The sequence below is a fragment of the Leuciscus leuciscus genome (assembly GCF_965113295.1).
Source record: "Leuciscus leuciscus genome assembly, chromosome: 22".
Classification (NCBI taxonomy): Eukaryota; Metazoa; Chordata; class Actinopteri; order Cypriniformes; family Leuciscidae; genus Leuciscus; species Leuciscus leuciscus.
This window is the reverse complement of record NC_138746.1, coordinates 37,446,459-37,464,301: the sequence shown is the minus strand read 5'-3', so window position 1 is coordinate 37,464,301 and position 17,843 is coordinate 37,446,459. Positions and strand designations below refer to the sequence as shown.

Sequence of the window (17,843 nt, the reverse complement as noted above, 5' to 3'; positions counted from 1 at the left end):
CCACGTCTGTACGAGATGGTGCAGAGTCATTAAGATAGCCAATGCTGGCTGCGGATGAGATTCTCTTAGACAAACCAAATGATCTTTGTATAGTTCTCCAAATTTTTTAAATAACTTTGGTCCATTCACCCATGGAGGCATTTTTTAATGATACACTGGAAAAGGGCACTATTTTAAGGGGCATGTACAGAGGCTCTTTTCAATATCGATCCACCAGGTTTGTGTGTCTTCTCTCATCCATGAAGCCAGGGGCCTCCGTTGAGCTGCCCAGAAGTACAATCTACAGTTTGGGAGTCCCAGCCCGCCATTTGTTTTAGATGATTGTATTATTTTAACCCTCTGGAGTCTGAGCGTTTTTTTGGGCCCTGGGGGTGTTCTGACATGCCCTGACATTTGTGCTTTTTTCAGTTGCTTATAAACATATTAATGGCAAAGGTGTAAATTCACTCTATATAGCACAAACAGGACTACAATAATATGTGAGCCACATGTATGTACATGTTTTCATTTTTGAGAGAATAATGTTTATGCGTGGTTATCGAAAAAACTAAAAATTAAAATTTTTGAAATAAGACCACAAAACACATACTAAATATGTGGCAATAAGACTTTTGACTTATGGATGTCGTCGCCTATAGTTTTTTCTTCAAAATTATGTGAAAATAGTCTTGCTTTATCGTTCACATAAAACCATACATTGATTTAAATTGATGTAAAACAGGTTTTGCTTGGAAAGCCAATATGCGAGGGGGGCGTGAACAAGGAGTGGTTTACACCTTAGAATACACCCACTCTGCATAATGATGAGCCATTCACTCAGGTGTGACACTGACTGAGCCACAATGAAAGGACAAAAGATATATTTAGAAGAAGACTTATATTGACCATTTAAGATTTTGCTTACATCTATCTTGTAAATATGTTTTGCTATTTTATTAAAATGGTTACAATTACAACAATAATTACAATTTCAACAATATTTCAAGTGTACTCTTTCTTTGTAAAAAAAAATGATTATAGGCCCTACATTTTATCTATGTATTCATTAGTTTGAATATAACCAACATTGGAACAGCTAACATCTTAGTTGATGACTTTATTTTTGACAAAAATCGTATTTTATATGAAGAGTTCAGATGCAAAAGCCTCTAAATGCCATCTGAAATTTTTTTTAGAAATGGCTAAACAAAAGCTTATTTGATGTGGCAGTATATTCTACAGTAAAAACTGTACCCAAATCTACTAAACAAAATGTTGTCTTTCATATTTCGTCTGACTGTAACGTTGTTTTCATGAAATATTAGGGCATATTGTTAATTTGCAGTTTAATACGTTGCTTATACAAATAGCCTACATTTTATTTCAACATTCAGTCGATGTTTACTTATCTCAGTATAGCAATACAGTTTGCTAAAACATCATCATTCATTCACACACGCGATTTAAATTTAAACTGTCTTTGCCAGCTGTGGTAAACAGCGCGCATTCATGCCGTTTATTCATTCATAAACAGAAACCCACGTGAAGAAATTCACGTGAGAAGGAAAAAACTTACTTGTATTCCTCAGCTCGCTCCTCGATATACCCGCACTTCTGAGGGACATTTTCGATTAGTATTATTCCTCACAGCGCTGCAAGACGGTGTAAACAAGTAATGATCTAAATAAACGTGTGTGTTTTCTCGAGCTGATGTAGTGCAGCAGATTAATGGCATATTTCAAGAGAATCGTTCAAATTGGTATAGAAGCATGAAATTTGGCACAGATACTCTCTAAGGGTCACTTTTTGGGAAAAAGGCGTTGGCCACCGAAAAATTCAACATGGCGGCCATTTTTTCAAGATGGCCGCTATTTCTGTAAAATGCTCATTATGTCAATTGTTAAAACAGTGATGTAGGCATAACATTTTGTGAAAATACTCTCTTCAGAATGTTTTTTTGGAAAACAGTGCTTGTCCCTCAAAAATTCAAGATGGCTACCAGTTTTCAAGATGGCCGCCATTTCTCTTGAATCCTTACATCTTTTTTTCAAATGGTGCTGCTATCATGAAATTTGGTACAAATATTCTTCAAGGAACATTATCATGGAAAAAGGTGTGTGCCGCTCAAATTCAAGATGGTGACCATTTTCAAGATGGCCACCATTTCTGTCAGAGCTCAATTGAATGTGTTAAGGAAGGTTTTGTTTAATAGAGTGAACGTCATTACACAACCAGGGCACACTGGTGACTTAACTGCAGTGGAACTCAGCATGGGGTTCAGTGTCAGCTGATCTAGTTTTACTTACACTGTAGTTCTTGACTAGTAGTAATAGTATAGCTAAGTTTAGTGTCCTAAATGCTGTCTACCAGCCCCTCATCAATTAGCTAGTAATAGATGTAGTTAGATAGCCGCACCTGAATTGACAGGTTGTGCCAGCGCGGGAGAGCCGAGCCAAGGGTAAGCGGGGCAATACATGACTTGTTCATGTATGCTTACCTGGAAGGTGTACAGATCACACGGGACTTAAATGGCACTGGATGAATGATCGGGCTAGGTGTAGGTGACCCGTACCTAGTTGTATCCCATACCTGAATGTGTACTATGTCTATGATTGAGGTGGTAAAAGGATAACCCCTCGGCCTTAATCAGACAACAAACCCCCAAAATGGCAAATGAAATTCCCATGTCAGCCAAGAGGCCAACTGATTGGAAGAAATGTTGTCTTTGTCAGACAGACACAAAGGAACCCCTCCAATCGCCACCTACCCATCATGTTTCTCAACATGATGGCTATAAAATGATTGCCACCAACATTCCACTCTTACACAAGATGAACAAAATGCCAATGACCCTGGACCTGGAACGACTGGATGAAGGTGGTGGTATAGAAGCTTTGAGAAGGAACCAAGCAAAGTATCACTACAATTGTCGACTTCGGTTCAACCACACAAAGTTACTTCGTGCCCAGAAGCAACAATCCGATGCTCAATGTAGTGAGATAGATGAAGGCCAAACAAAGCATCGCAGAACCATGATGCAGAAAAGTCTAGATGATCAGGTTTGCTTTCTTTGTGATAACATATCTGCAACTGCAACTGAATGACAGACTACATGAATGTGCACAAACACTGAATGATGCTAAATTATTGTCTCAACTAAGTGGTGCTGATGCCATTGCACAGGAGCTGAAATACCATAATTTGCGTCTCATTCATCTTTACAACAGAGAGAAACCTCAGAAGGCTTGAGAAAGAGTCACAGAGTGAAACGATTCAACCAGCCATCTTTCCTATGGCTCTTTCTGAACTGGTCACCTATATTGTTGAAACCAGTCTCAATTCTGATGGTCCTTCCGCCTTCCGTCTCGCAGATACAGTGGGGAGAACAAGTATTTGATACACTGCTGATTTTGCAGGTTTTCCCACTTACAAAGCATGTAGAAGTCTGTAATTTTTATCATATGTATTCTTCAACTGTGAGTGACGGAATCTAAAACAAAAATCCAGAAAATCACATTGTATGATTTAAGTAATTAATTTGCATTTTATTGCAAGACATAAGTATTTGATACATCAGAAAAGCAGAACTTAATATTTGGTACAGAAACCTTTGTTTGCAATTACAGAGATCATTCGTTTCCTGTAGTTCTTGACCAGGTTTGCACACGCTGCAGCAGGGATTTTGGCACACTCCTCCAGACCTTCTCCAGATCCTTCAGGTTTCGGGGCTGTCGCTGGGCAATACAGACTTTCAGCTCCCTCCAAAGATTTTTTATTGGGTTCAGGTCTGGAGACTGGCTAGGCCACTCCAGGACCTTGAGATGCTTCTTACAGAGGCACTCCTTAGTTGCCTTGGCTGTGTGTTTCGGGTCGTTGTCATGCTGGAAGACCCAGCCACAACCCATCTTCAATGCTCTTACTGAGGGAAGGAGGTTGTTGGCCAAGATCTGGCGATACATGGCCCCATCCATCCTCCCCTCAATACGGTGCAGTCGTCCTGTCCCCTTTGCAGAAAAGTATCCCCAAAGAATGATGTTTCCACCTCCATGCTTCACGGTTGGGATGGTGTTCTTGGGGTTGTACTCATCCTCCTTCTTCCTCCAAACACGGCAAGTGGAGTTTAGACCAAAAAGCTCTATTTTTGTCTCATCAGACCACATGACCTTCTCCCATTCCTCCTCTGGATCATCCAGATGGTCATTGGCAAACTTCAGATGGGCCTGGACATGCACTGGCTTGAGCAGGGGGACCTTGTGTGCGCTGTAGGATTTTAATCCATGATGGCGTAGTGTGTTACTAATGGTTTTCTTAGAGACTGTGGTCCCAGCTCTCTTCAGGTCATTGACCTGCCGTGTAGTTCTGGGCTGATCCCTCACCTTCCTCATGATCATTGATGCCCCACGAGGTGAGATCTTGCATGGTGCCCCAGACCGAGGGAGATTGACCGTCATCTTGAACTTCTTCCATTTTCTAATAATTGTGCCAACAGTTGTTGCCTTCTCACCAAGCTGCTTGCCTATTGTCCTGTAGCCCATTACACAGCTCTCTGGTCTTGGCCATTGTGGAGAGGTTGGAGTCTGTTTGATTGAGTGTGTGGACAGGTGCCTTTTATACAGGTAACAAGTTCAAACAGGTGCAGTTAATACAGGTAATGAGTGGAGAACAAGAGGGCTTCTTAAAGAAAAACTAACAGGTCTGTGAGAGCCGGAATTCTTACTGGTTGGTAGGTGATCAAATACTTATGTCATGCAATAAAATGCAAATTAATTATTTAAAAATCAAACAATGTGATTTTCTGGATTTTTGTTTTAGATTCCGTCTCTCACAGTTTCGGTGTACCTATGATAAAAATGACAGACCTCTACATGCTTTGTAAGTAGGAAAACCTTCAAAATCAGCAGTGTATCAAATACTTGTTCTCCCCACTGTATGTGCAACCTGTACCAGCAGCGTATCCTTTTTCTAACAGTGGCAATTCCTCTCTGTGGACTACACCTTGCCGTGGTGGAGAGGCTTGTGTACTCCAATGAACCTGAGACCTATGCCGGTGGGGATTTTATAGCCCTGGCAAGTTTAACTAAGCTGGACAGGTCAAAGGAGAGGAGGCAGACAAAGCAGACATTATGACTATTTGACAGAAATGGTGGCCATCTTGAAAATGGTGTCCATCCTGAATTTTTGAGTGGCACATACGTTTTTCCAAAAGAGTGTTCCTTGAAGAATATTTCTGCCTAATTTTATGCTTGCATCACCATTTGAACACTTGAAATAATTAATATTCAACAGGAACGGTGGCCATCTTTAAAAATGGCGGCCATCTTGAATTTTTGAGGGACAAGCATCTTTTTCTATTAACATGTCCTTTAGAGCGTATTTGTATAAAATGTTATGCTTAGATCACTGTTTGAATAATTGATATAATAAGCATTGAATAGCAATGGCGGCCATTTTGAAAAATGGCCGCCATATTGAATTTTTGAGTGGCCAACGCCTTTTTCCAAAATAGTGGCCCTTAGAGAGTATCTGTGCCAAATTTCATGCTTCTATACCAAAGTGAACGATTTTTTTACTAATCTGCTGCACTAATGGGGGCGTTCACAGGATTGCCCCAGCCATTTGCGTTTGAATAGCGCGCGCTCTCCGTGGGCGGGGCCGATTATAACGTAATGAGATGAGATGAGCTCGACTGGAATCGCTCTCTTTTAATACAGATTTCACAAGATGAGAATAATTGTTTTTTTATATAAATGACTTCATTTAAAAGAAGAGAATTCAAGCTTCATGCCTGTCTGTCTGTATGTCTGTTTGACTGAGTATTCGCTGAGTTATTGTTAATTTTCGGACGCGTTTCAGAATGGACTTCACTGGCAGAGAGAAGGCAGAACTCGCTTCGTGTTTATTTTTCTTTATTTGGCAAAAAGCACAACACTTTGTTTTTATTGTGAGTATACACAAAAATAATACACATTTAACAGAATCGATTGATGTATGAAACTCCTATGGAAAATCAAAGTCAACAGAGTATTTATGAGTTTCTTTTACACTAATAAAAAAAAAGCGAGCTGGTATCGCCGGCGATACCGTAGACCTCAGGGGGTTAAGCCTTATTCTTGGCCGTTTTCCTTGCCAAATAAATTCAGAAATTATTTTATTAAGCAAATCAAAGACAGATTTTGGCACTTCTATGGGTAACATCTGAAACAGATAGAGTAATCTCAGCAGGACATTCATACGAATAGATTCAACACGGCCAATCAGAGAGCGAGAGGGAGAGCTGTCCAACGATTTACATCTTCACTAATATTTGTAATCACTTTTTTATAGTTTGTATCGTATAACTGGTCCAAAGACTTAGACTTAGACTTTAGACTTTATTTGTCCCCAAAGGGCAATTGGTTTTGCAGCAAGATAAACACAGAACAGTCACAGATACACAAATACAAGACAAAAAACACTTAAGAAATACTTAATGTAACAGGCCCTTGTTAAAATAACATCTGACAATTCATAGTATAGCAACATTTCCATAACCATCCCCAATTCAGCAACAACATCATCAAAAACAAGCAATACTATACATATTATAATAATAATAACCCCATCACTATTTAATAGTTATAGTCTGTCTACTCCTCCGGGCAGAATTCATAAACAAGATGGCTCTCGGGACGAATGAATACTTATATCTGTTATTCTTCACTAGAGGTAATCTGTACCGAGACCCGGAAGGCAATATCTGGAACTCAGAATGAAGGGGGTGGGAGCTATCAGAGATAACTGCGTTGGCCTTCCTAACTACCTGTCTATCATACAGGACAGAAAGGCTACTCTGCTGGACACCTATAATTTTACTACTGACCTTCACTATATTGGAGAGGGCAGTTTTGGCCTTGACAGTGAGACTACCATACCAGCAAGTTAATGAGAATGTTAAAACAGACTCAATGTATGATTTATAAAAAAGGGTCATGAGAGTCTTATCAACACGAAATTTTGACAGTTTGCGAAGACAAAACAGTCTTTGTTGGCCTCTTTTGCAAAGCATTTCAGTGTTAGAGGTAAAAGTTAACTTATTGTCGATCAAACTGCCTAGATACTTGTATGTTTCTACGAATTCCACCGTCTTCCCATTTATAATAGTGGTCTGTGGAGTTGATGACTTTCGCCTAAAATCAATCTGCATATCCTTTGTCTTTTCAACATTTAGTTGAAGGAATGCCCTATCACACCAAAGTGCAAAATCATCCACAACAGGACCATGGTCACTTTCCTCATTGGAGAGGAGACTGACAATAGCAGAATCATCGGCAAATTTTAAAATATGTCTATTTTCATGCTGGCTACGGCAATCGTCAGAATAAAGAATATAAAGGAGAGGTGAGAGGACACACCCCTGAGGAGACCCAATGGATGATGACATCTCCTCAGACAAGCAACCATTCACCCTCACTCTCTGAGTTCTGTCGGTTAAAAAATCAAGAATCCATCCCACAATATTAAAATCAAGATCAAAGTTCTTTAAGAGCTTATCAACTAAAATATGTGGTTGGATTGTATTAAAAGCCGATGAAAAATCAACAAATAAAATCCTTGCGTGTGTTTTACTACCTTCAAGATGTTTAAATAATAAGTTTAACAAGGTAGTAGTGGCATCATCTACCCCTCGCTTAGCCCTATAAGCGAACTGTATTGGATCTAGGAGATTCTCTGTTTTTGTAAGTATGACTTTTTTAACCAGTTTTTCAAAACACTTCATGACTAAGGAGGTCAGAGCTACTGGCCTAAAGTCATGTAATATTTTTGGATGATTTAGTTTGGCCACTGGAATAACTGTTGACTGTTTCCATATGTTCGGCACTCTCTGTTGCTCTAGGGACATCTGGAAAATATAATGAAAAATTGGACCTAACTGCTTTGCACAAGAGATGAGCAGGCGACTACTTATATTGTCAGGCCCAGGGCTTTTTCCTGATCTGGAGTGCTTAAACATATTGACCACAGCTTGTTCGTCAAAAAAGGGGACAACACCATTTCCAGATAAATATGATTTCTGTTCTAAAATAACATTACTAAAATTAGTGGTATCAAACCTCAAATAAAATTTGTTTAGCTCTGTTGCAAGCAAGCTGTCACAACTAAAACCTTCTAACACAACCTTGACATTCTTTTCTCTCCTGGTGCCGGTAACAGTTCTCATACCATCCCAGGCTGAACGTAAATTCCTACCACCAAAGTCTTTCTCTATTTTTTCTTTGTAACCCTGCTTTGCCCTCCTTATTTCACTTCTTATTTCCTTTTTCAACTTATTCAATTTTAAAAAGTTACCTTCCCTAAATGCCTGCCTCTTTTTGTTTAGTAACAGCTTTAATGATTTCCTTACCCATGGCTTATTGTTTGGATATACCTGTACAATTTTATCAGGGATTACATTATCAAAACAGTAGGAAGCATAACAACTAACAACATCTGTAAGATCATTTATGTTGGTACAGGACTCCTTAAACATGCCCCAGTCGGTGCAATCAAAACAACCCTGTAAACTCAGGATTGCTTCCTCAGTCTAGTTCTTAACGTGTTTAATGATAGTTTTTCCCCTCCTTAAGGCCGTGCGATATGACGGGATGAGCTGGACGCAGTTATGGTCAGCCCCGCCCAGCGGGGGGAGCGGGAGAGCTTTATATGTGTCCTTGATAGAACCGTAACACAAGTCCAATGACTTCTTTTGTCTGGTTGGGCACGTAACATATTGGTGAAAGTCTCTCAGACATTTCTTCAGCGAACAATGGTTAAAATCACCAAGAACGAAGACAGGTTCTTCGGGCGATATTCCTTGCAGTTTTTGTGTTACTTGCAGTATCGACTCCGCGGCTTTATCCGCATTTGCTCTTGGATGAATATACACAACTGTCACAAATATTTGGGGAAACTCCCGGGGCAAGTATGGGGGGCGCAGGGACACTGACAGAAGTTCAACATCCTTAGTGCATAAACTTTCTCTAACAAGGACATTTTTACAATATCTTTGATTCACGTATAGGCAAACCCCCCCACCTCGCGACCTTCCAGTAACACTCGCATCTCGGTCCAGGCGGACCAGTGGCGGTTCTAGACCATTTCAACTGGGGGGGCCAAGCTGGGGCTAGGGATGGCTGACGCGAAACAGTCGTTCCGAAGCTTTGCGAGATCCCGAAGCGCAGATGTTTCGAAACACTGATCCGAAGCGTGATTCAAAACACCCATGTCACGTGACTATGGCCAAACGAAGCCTCGAAGTGTTTCACTAGTGTTTCATCAGGTGTGATCCGCCGAATCAGCGTTTGATTGACACGGTCGGGAACAGACCACACAATCGCACATCTGTATAAAAGTGAAATCAACGCATATTGACCTTGTGGGTTTTTGTGAGAGGAGTTTGATTTTGAGATAGCGGATTTTTGGTGATATAGTGGCATAGTGCGATTTGATTAGTTATAGGCTTATGGCTTACATTTAAATTTACACAACACATTGACTGATAGGCTAGAGACAGACAGAGTAGGCTATATAGTGACAAATTAATAGATACATAGATATAAATATATATAGCAAGCTAGATTAATAGATAGATACATATATAGATAGATTATAGATACATAAATACATAGATATATTATAGATAGATACATACATGGGCGTCGGAACCATTGTATGTGGGTGGGACAGGACCCACCCACTTTTTAAGATCAATGATAATGACCCACTCACTTTTACCGTCTCTAATTCAGCGCATTTGTCTGTTTGCTTTTCAGAGCGCCGTCAGTCAAATCCATTCCACTTGAGGAATTAAAATAAATATATTTTTTAATTAAAATTAATAAATTAGACTCCATTTCCGCTGAATCGCTACATTATATTTCTCAACGAGCCGCGACTGACGAAAGTAACCGCCCGTTGTACCTTTCCAGTCAAATATTGCGTTGCAAACATCAATAACAGCTTAAGCTGTCATTGCTGGCAAATTACCGTATTAGGGGGATAATCCACAGATAGATGTGCATTTAATGCACGACGTGGAGGCAAAGAACCGCCCGATGTTAAGTGGAGTTTAGTTTACTTGTTTAATTAAAAGGCACCAGAATTAAATGGTATTTACTCCAGTAACATTTTTCTGGGGGAGGACCCACCCACTTTTTTTTTTCTTCCGACGCCAATGGATACATATATAGATACATAGATTATATCTAGATACATATCTAGATACATAGATAGATTATAGAGACATATCTAGATACATAGATAGATTCATAGATAGATACATAGATAGATAGATTTGGATAGATAGATAAAATGGAGGCTCCACAGAAGAGTACATCTGTGGTGTGGGAGCATTTCCGTTTAGAAACCCTAAATATGAGATGTGTGTATTGTGATTGGCAGCTAGCCTACTGCAACAATACATCATCCATGATGTGCCATTTGAGGAGAATTAGAAATTTGCGTATTTGCCCAGAACTCATGATCCACTAACTTACTGGAAAGAGAGAGCAGTAATCTTTCCTCATTTGTATGTCCTAGCTAAAAAATATCTTTGCATGCCAGCAACAAGTGTCCATTGTGAGAGGATTTTTTCAAAGGCTGGAGAAATTACCTGTAAAAAAAAGAAGTAGGCTAAGTCCTTCCACAGCAGAGAAATTAATATTTTTTAATAAAAATCTCAAAAAAAGTGAGACATTGTGGCTTGATTTCTTTTATTAATATTCATTTTGCAGGACCAAAATAACATTATGCACAGTGAGGAGCCTATTCATGGGTTTCATCCGGTCCCTTTCCACAGGTGTATAAAATCAAGCACCTAGATTATGAATGCAGACTGCATTGTGCTTGATTAATACACCTGTGGAAAAGGACCGGATGAAATCCATGAATAGGTTACAAGCTTCACATATTAGAAAAATACAATAATAAAAAAACAACACATTTTTTTAATGGCTCGTCAAGGTTGTTTCAGATCAACACCTGCAAGTGACCACTAGGTGTCACCGTTGAGACGGGTGTCGGATTGATTCGAAGCCTCGAAACAATATGGCCCATTTGGTTCAACTGTTTCATTGCTTCACGAAGCCTCGATCTGCCCACCACTATACAATTGTAGTGCAATCGAAAACGAGTTTAGCATCACGCGCTAGCTGCTTCTCTAACTCTGTAAAACGAGCAGCGAAGAGCTTACAGAACATGCACAAACCAGCCAAACGAACCCACATGCTATTAGAGAAGCAATTAAACAACATTATAACTTACCTTTCAGATAACAGTTGCCTTCATCGGGTCCACAGATGTGTTCTCAGGTGAGGAGTTTCTGTCCAGTCCAAACAGGAAATGACCGTGACGAATCTGCTGACTATACACCTCTGATTACATCATACTTATCGTAATATAAACGGGATTTTATTTATTTATTTATCATATATGCACAATTAATAAGTTACAGGCAAAAATAGTATTTTGTATTAGTATTTTTAGTATTATAACATAAATTAGTATTTAGTATATTTAGCATTAAGTTGCTTGGTTATACCAGAGAATGTCTAATAGGAAGAGAATTGGCACTCTCTGCTTACTTCCGGTTTCTGGACTGGCTGCAGTAACACGTCTCTGTCCATGCGGGGGCGCTCACAGGACGAGTGCAGAATGAATGGAAATCTATGGCGCTATAACCCTCAAAATCCACTTTTCTCAGGATATAATTTTTTGTCTAGTAATTTGAATGTTGTATTCGAAAGGAGATGCAAAGAAATTACACATTGCTGGGTGTTAGATTTTTTAGAGTCACTTATTTGCTTTAAAAAGTCTTTTAAAATGTCAATGACGTCATACACATCGTACGACCAGAGATACTGCTTTACGGCAATCCTTCAGTCGCGTTGGTGCTTTCGTGCTCTGCACTCTTTTCTCTCGAGGCATCGACAACACAGCTGACACAGGTAAACACACAACACAGCTGACACAGGTAAATACACAACACACCTGACACAGGTAAACACACAACACAGCTGACACTGGTAAACACACAACACAGCTGACACAGGTAAACACACAACACAACTGACACAGGTAAACACACAACACAGCTGACACTGGTAAACACACAACACAGCTGACACAGGTAAACACACAACACAACTGACACAGGTAAACACACAACACAACTGACACAGGTAAATACACAACACACCTGACACAGGTAAACACACAACACAGCTGACACTGGTAAACACACAACACAGCTGACACAGGTAAACACACAACACACCTGACACAGGTAAACACACAACACAGCTGACACTGGTAAACACACAACACACCTGACACAGGTAAACACACAACACAGCTGACACTGGTAAACACACAACACACCTGACACAGGTAAACACACAACACAGCTGACACTGGTAAACACACAACACAGCTGACACAGGTAAACACACAACACACCTGACACAGGTAAACACACAACACAGCTGACACTGGTAAACACACAACACACCTGACACAGGTAAACACACAACACAGCTGACACAGGTAAATACACAACACACCTGACACAGGTAAACACACAACACACCTGACACAGGTAAACACACAACACAGCTGACACAGGTAAACACACAACACACCTGACACAGGTAAACACACAACACAGCTGACACTGGTAAACACACAACACACCTGACACAGGTAAACACACAACACACCTGACACAGGTAAACACACAACACAGCTGACACTGGTAAACACACAACACAGCTGACACAGGTAAACACACAACACACCTGACACAGGTAAACACACAACACAGCTGACACTGGTAAACACACAACACACCTGACACAGGTAAACACACAACACAGCTGACACAGGTAAATACACAACACACCTGACACAGGTAAACACACAACACAGCTGACACTGGTAAACACACAACACAGCTGACACAGGTAAACACACAACACAACTGACAGAGGTAAACACACAACACAGCTGACACTGGTAAACACACAACACAGCTGACACTGGTAAACACACAACACAGCTGACACTGGTAAACACACAACACAGCTGACACTGGTAAACACACAACACAGCTGACACAGGTAAACACACCACACAGCTGACACTGGTAAACACACAACACAGCTGACACAGGTAAACACACAACACAACTGACACAGGTAAACACACAACACAGCTGACACTGGTAAACACACAACACAGCTGACACAGGTAAACACACAACACAGCTGACACAGGTAAACACACAACACAACTGACACTGGTAAACACACAACACAGCTGACACTGGTAAACACACAACACAGCTGACACAGGTAAACACACAACACAGCTGACACAGGTAAACACACAACACAGCTGACACTGGTAAACACACAACACAGCTGACACAGGTAAACACACAACACAGCTGACACAGGTAAACACACAACACAACTGACACAGGTAAACACACAACACAGCTGACACAGGTAAACACACAACACAGCTGACACAGGTAAACACACAACACAACTGACACAGGTAAACACACAACACAGCTGACACTGGTAAACACACAACACAGCTGACATAGGTAAACACACAACAGAACTGACACTGGTAAACACACAACACAGCTGACACAGGTAAACACACAACACAACTGACACAGGTAAACACACAACACAGCTGACACAGGTAAATACACAACACAGCTGACACATGTAAATACACAACACAGCTGACACAGGTAAATACACAACACAGCTGACACATGTAAATACACAACACAGCTGACACAGGTAAACACACAACACAGCTGACACAGGTAAACACACAACACAGCTGACACAGGTAAACACACAACACAGCTGACACAGGTAAATACACAACACAGCTGACACAGGTAAATACACAACACAGCTGACACAGGTAAACACACAGCACAACTGACACAGGTAAATACACAACACAGCTGACACATGTAAATACACAACACAGCTGACACAGGTAAACACTAGGGCTGTCCCCGACTATGGATTTTCATAGTCGAATCAGAATCGTCATGTCTTGCCTATAGTCGACTAATAGTCGAATCATGTGTATGGGGGTGGGGCTGGGGGCGGGGCTTTAACGTTTCAAAGCCGCGATGTACAGAAGATCACACAAAGATATAGAAGAAAATGTATAAAAACATTTTTGATCAATAAAACTAAGAAATAACATAAATAACTCCAGAAAGGCCACACTGCAGATTTGCATTTCACATGCAAATCAAATTAAATCGGCTAAATTACCTGTGCGAGCAGGCCAGCCTACAGCATAACATCGATGCACCGAAAAAATAAACAATTAATTTACTAAATTAAATTAGAACAGAATATACCTTTCTAATAAATAAAAATACAAAACGAAATAAATCAGAATCAAGTCACAGGATGAGGAGCAAATGTGTGCAAAATGCCTAAAGTGCAGGGGAACATATATTCAAAACACAAGCCACACATAGTTAGATTAGATAACCCTGACAGATTAATAAATAAAATATAAATAAAGAAATTATTAAAATAACGATAGTAGCCAGAATTTTCAACTTTGTCTTTTTAACTGCAGAAACAACAATAAATGCTAAACTGGAGAGGCAGTCTTTTTAGCTAAAAATTTTCACAGCATCCAAAAATAAAATTAGAACCGGCTGAAAAGTTTTGAAATCACTTGTACCTGATCGAGAGAACAAATCCTGAAAGTCTTTCACTCTGTCTGTCCGTTGGAGTCTTTTCAAATTGTGCGCGCGGATAAAATACATTCTAACGTGAAACCCAGTCTATGCGTGAAACATGTTAACGTTGGCCGGCAGAAGTGCGATCATGGTTTTCCTGATGCTAAATCCAGCCTTGGAGAATATCCTTTCTGATGGTGTACATGATCCACACTTTAGATTTTCTTATCCCAGACATTGTTAAAGATTTAAATCCTTGCCGCGAAGACGCTCCTCTGTCGGTCACGGATTGAAAGTGAAACTTAAATCTGTCACGGGGTGTTTGGATTTATTCACGCACGTTAAAAAATATTTATTAAAAGCTTCTTTCTTTGCACATTTTTATATAGGCCTACAGCATTATCATAATAGGCTGAATATTAACGTATTGACATAAAAGCTAGTTCTATGTGAAATCAGACATTGAGCGCCCTCATATAGCCAAAGTGGCATGATCCTCGTTTCATAACACCTCTGCGAAGATTCCACTGTGAGATCGGTAGTCGAATCAGGCTCCTCCTATCGAAGCATCGAATCTTCGACTATTCGGGGTCACCCCTAGTAAACACACAACACAGCTGACACAGGGAAACACAACACAGCCGACACAGGTAAACACACAACACAGCCGACACAGGTAAACACACAACACAGCTGACACAGGTAAACACAACACAGCTGACACAGGGAAACACAACACAGCCGACACAGGTAAACACACAACACAGCCGACACAGGTAAACACACAACACAGCTGACACAGGTAAACACACAACACAGCCGACACAGGTAAACACACAACACAGCTGACACAGGGAAACACACAACACAGCTGACACAGGGAAACACAACACAGCCGACACAGGTAAACACACAACACAGCCGACACAGGTAAACACACAACACAGCTGACACAGGTAAACACACAACACAGCCGACACAGGTAAACACACAACACAGCTGACACAGGCAAACACACAACACAGCCGACACAGGTAAACACACAACACAGCCGACACAGGTAAACACACAACACAGCTGACACAGGTAAACACACAACACAGCCGACACAGGTAAACACACAACACAGCCGACACAGGTAAACACACAACACAGCCGACACAGGTAAACACACAACACAGCTGACACAGGTAAATACACAACACAGCTGACACAGGTAAATACACAACACAGCTGACACAGGTAAATACACAACACAGCTGACACAGGTAAACACACAACACAGCTGACACAGGTAACTACACAACACAGCTGACACAGGGAAACACAACACAGCTGACACAGGGAAACACACAACACAGCTGACACAGGTAAACACACAACACAGCTGACACAGGTAAACACACAACACAGCCGACACAGGTAAACACACAACACAGCTGACACAGGTAAATACACAACACAGCTGACACAGGTAAATACACAACACATACACAACACAGCTGACACAGGTAAACACACAACACAGCTGACACAGGGAAACACAACACAGCTGACACAGGGAAACACACAACACAGCCGACACAGGTAACTACACAACACAGCTGACACAGGTAACTACACAACACAGCTGACACAGGGAAACACACAACACAGCTGACACAGGTAAACACACAACACAGCTGACACAGGGAAACACAACACAGCTGACACAGGTAAACACACAACACAGCCGACACAGGTAAACACACAACACAGCCGACACAGGTAAACACACAACACAGCTGACACAGGTAAATACACAACACAGCTGACACAGGTAAATACACAACACAGCTGACACAGGTAAATACACAACACAGCTGACACAGGTAAAAACACAACACAGCTGACACAGGTAAACACACAACACAGCTGACACAGGTAACTACACAACACAGCTGACACAGGGAAACACAACACAGCTGACACAGGGAAACACACAACACAGCCGACACAGGTAAACACAGCCGACACAGGTAACTACACAACACAGCTGACACAGGTAACTACACAACACAGCTGACACGGGTAAACACACAACACAGCTGACACAGGTAACTACACAACACAGCTGACTACACAACACAGCTGACACAGGTAACTACACAACATAGCTGACACAGGTAAATACACGTGCTAGAAGAGGTTTTGTTTTGTGTGTTTCTGGTCCCGCTTCGGATGCCACGATGCCATCAAGCGGTCTCTCTGGTCGTAATCAGTCCTTCACTGACCAATCAGCGTTCATTAGCAGAATGCTAGCGTGTTACGGGCAGCAACAACAACTCACCCTGTAAGAAATCGAAAGGACATAAGTACTCGTTCATTCAATTTTCGACCTATAACCCATGTTGAACTTGCAAAACCTACAATAAAATTTGAGATTTCTCAACGGCAATCGGGTGGAAGAGACAAATTTAGCCGTCTAGCGCCATAGACTCCCATTCATTCTGCACTCATGGGCGATCGCCCCCAGTGGAACTCTGGTGGAACTGCAACCAAGATCGATACAATGGGGCTAATAGGAAGTGCCAAGGCTCTCCATAGACAGGCTCTGGTTATACAGACATCGTAAAACTGATTGAAGCTCCGCCCACTGGTGCCATCTTGTTTTCGCGCTTTCTCCCGCCTACCGGTACCGATTTGACCAATCACTAAAGCCGATTGAGGCTCCGCCCACTGGCGCCATCTTGTTTTCGTGATTTCCCGCCTACCGGTACCGATCTGTCCAATCACAGGCCCCAAAGCATACACTTGTGTGAAAAATGCAAATTTTGGATGAGGCAGGTGTAATACCAGGACCTGGCTCCGGGAGCGCACTCTCGAAATCAGGGATACACTGTGTACGGTAACATTTCAGGGTTTTGTGGTATGTAAGGACATGGTGCCAAAATTTGAGAGGGAGCTTCTGGGACGCAGTAAATGACATCTAAGCTGTGTCCCAATGTGAAGGCTGCATCCTCCGAAGGCCGTATTCGAAGGCCAGTTGCGTCATCGCGGCGCGACGAAGGCTAAAAGTGACGCCAAATGCACCTTTCTTTTCGTTTATATACTGCCTATGTTTCTTTCCCCGTGA

General features: G+C 41.3%; 1 protein-coding gene across 1 annotated transcript in view; it reads right to left on the bottom strand.

Moving 5' to 3' along the window:
• LOC309485997 (uncharacterized protein) overlaps window positions 1-17,456 on the bottom strand; it is a gene marked incomplete at both ends in the record, with an annotated part of 98,083 nt that extends 80,627 nt beyond the window's left edge. The window contains 3 exons of the mRNA XM_082153044.1: window positions 15,665-16,167; window positions 16,222-16,230; window positions 17,407-17,456. Of these exons, the coding sequence (XP_082009170.1) occupies window positions 15,665-16,167; window positions 16,222-16,230; window positions 17,407-17,456 (562 nt within the window). The remainder of the gene's footprint in view (window positions 1-15,664; window positions 16,168-16,221; window positions 16,231-17,406) is intronic.
• Between the last annotated feature and the right edge of the window lie 387 nt (window positions 17,457-17,843).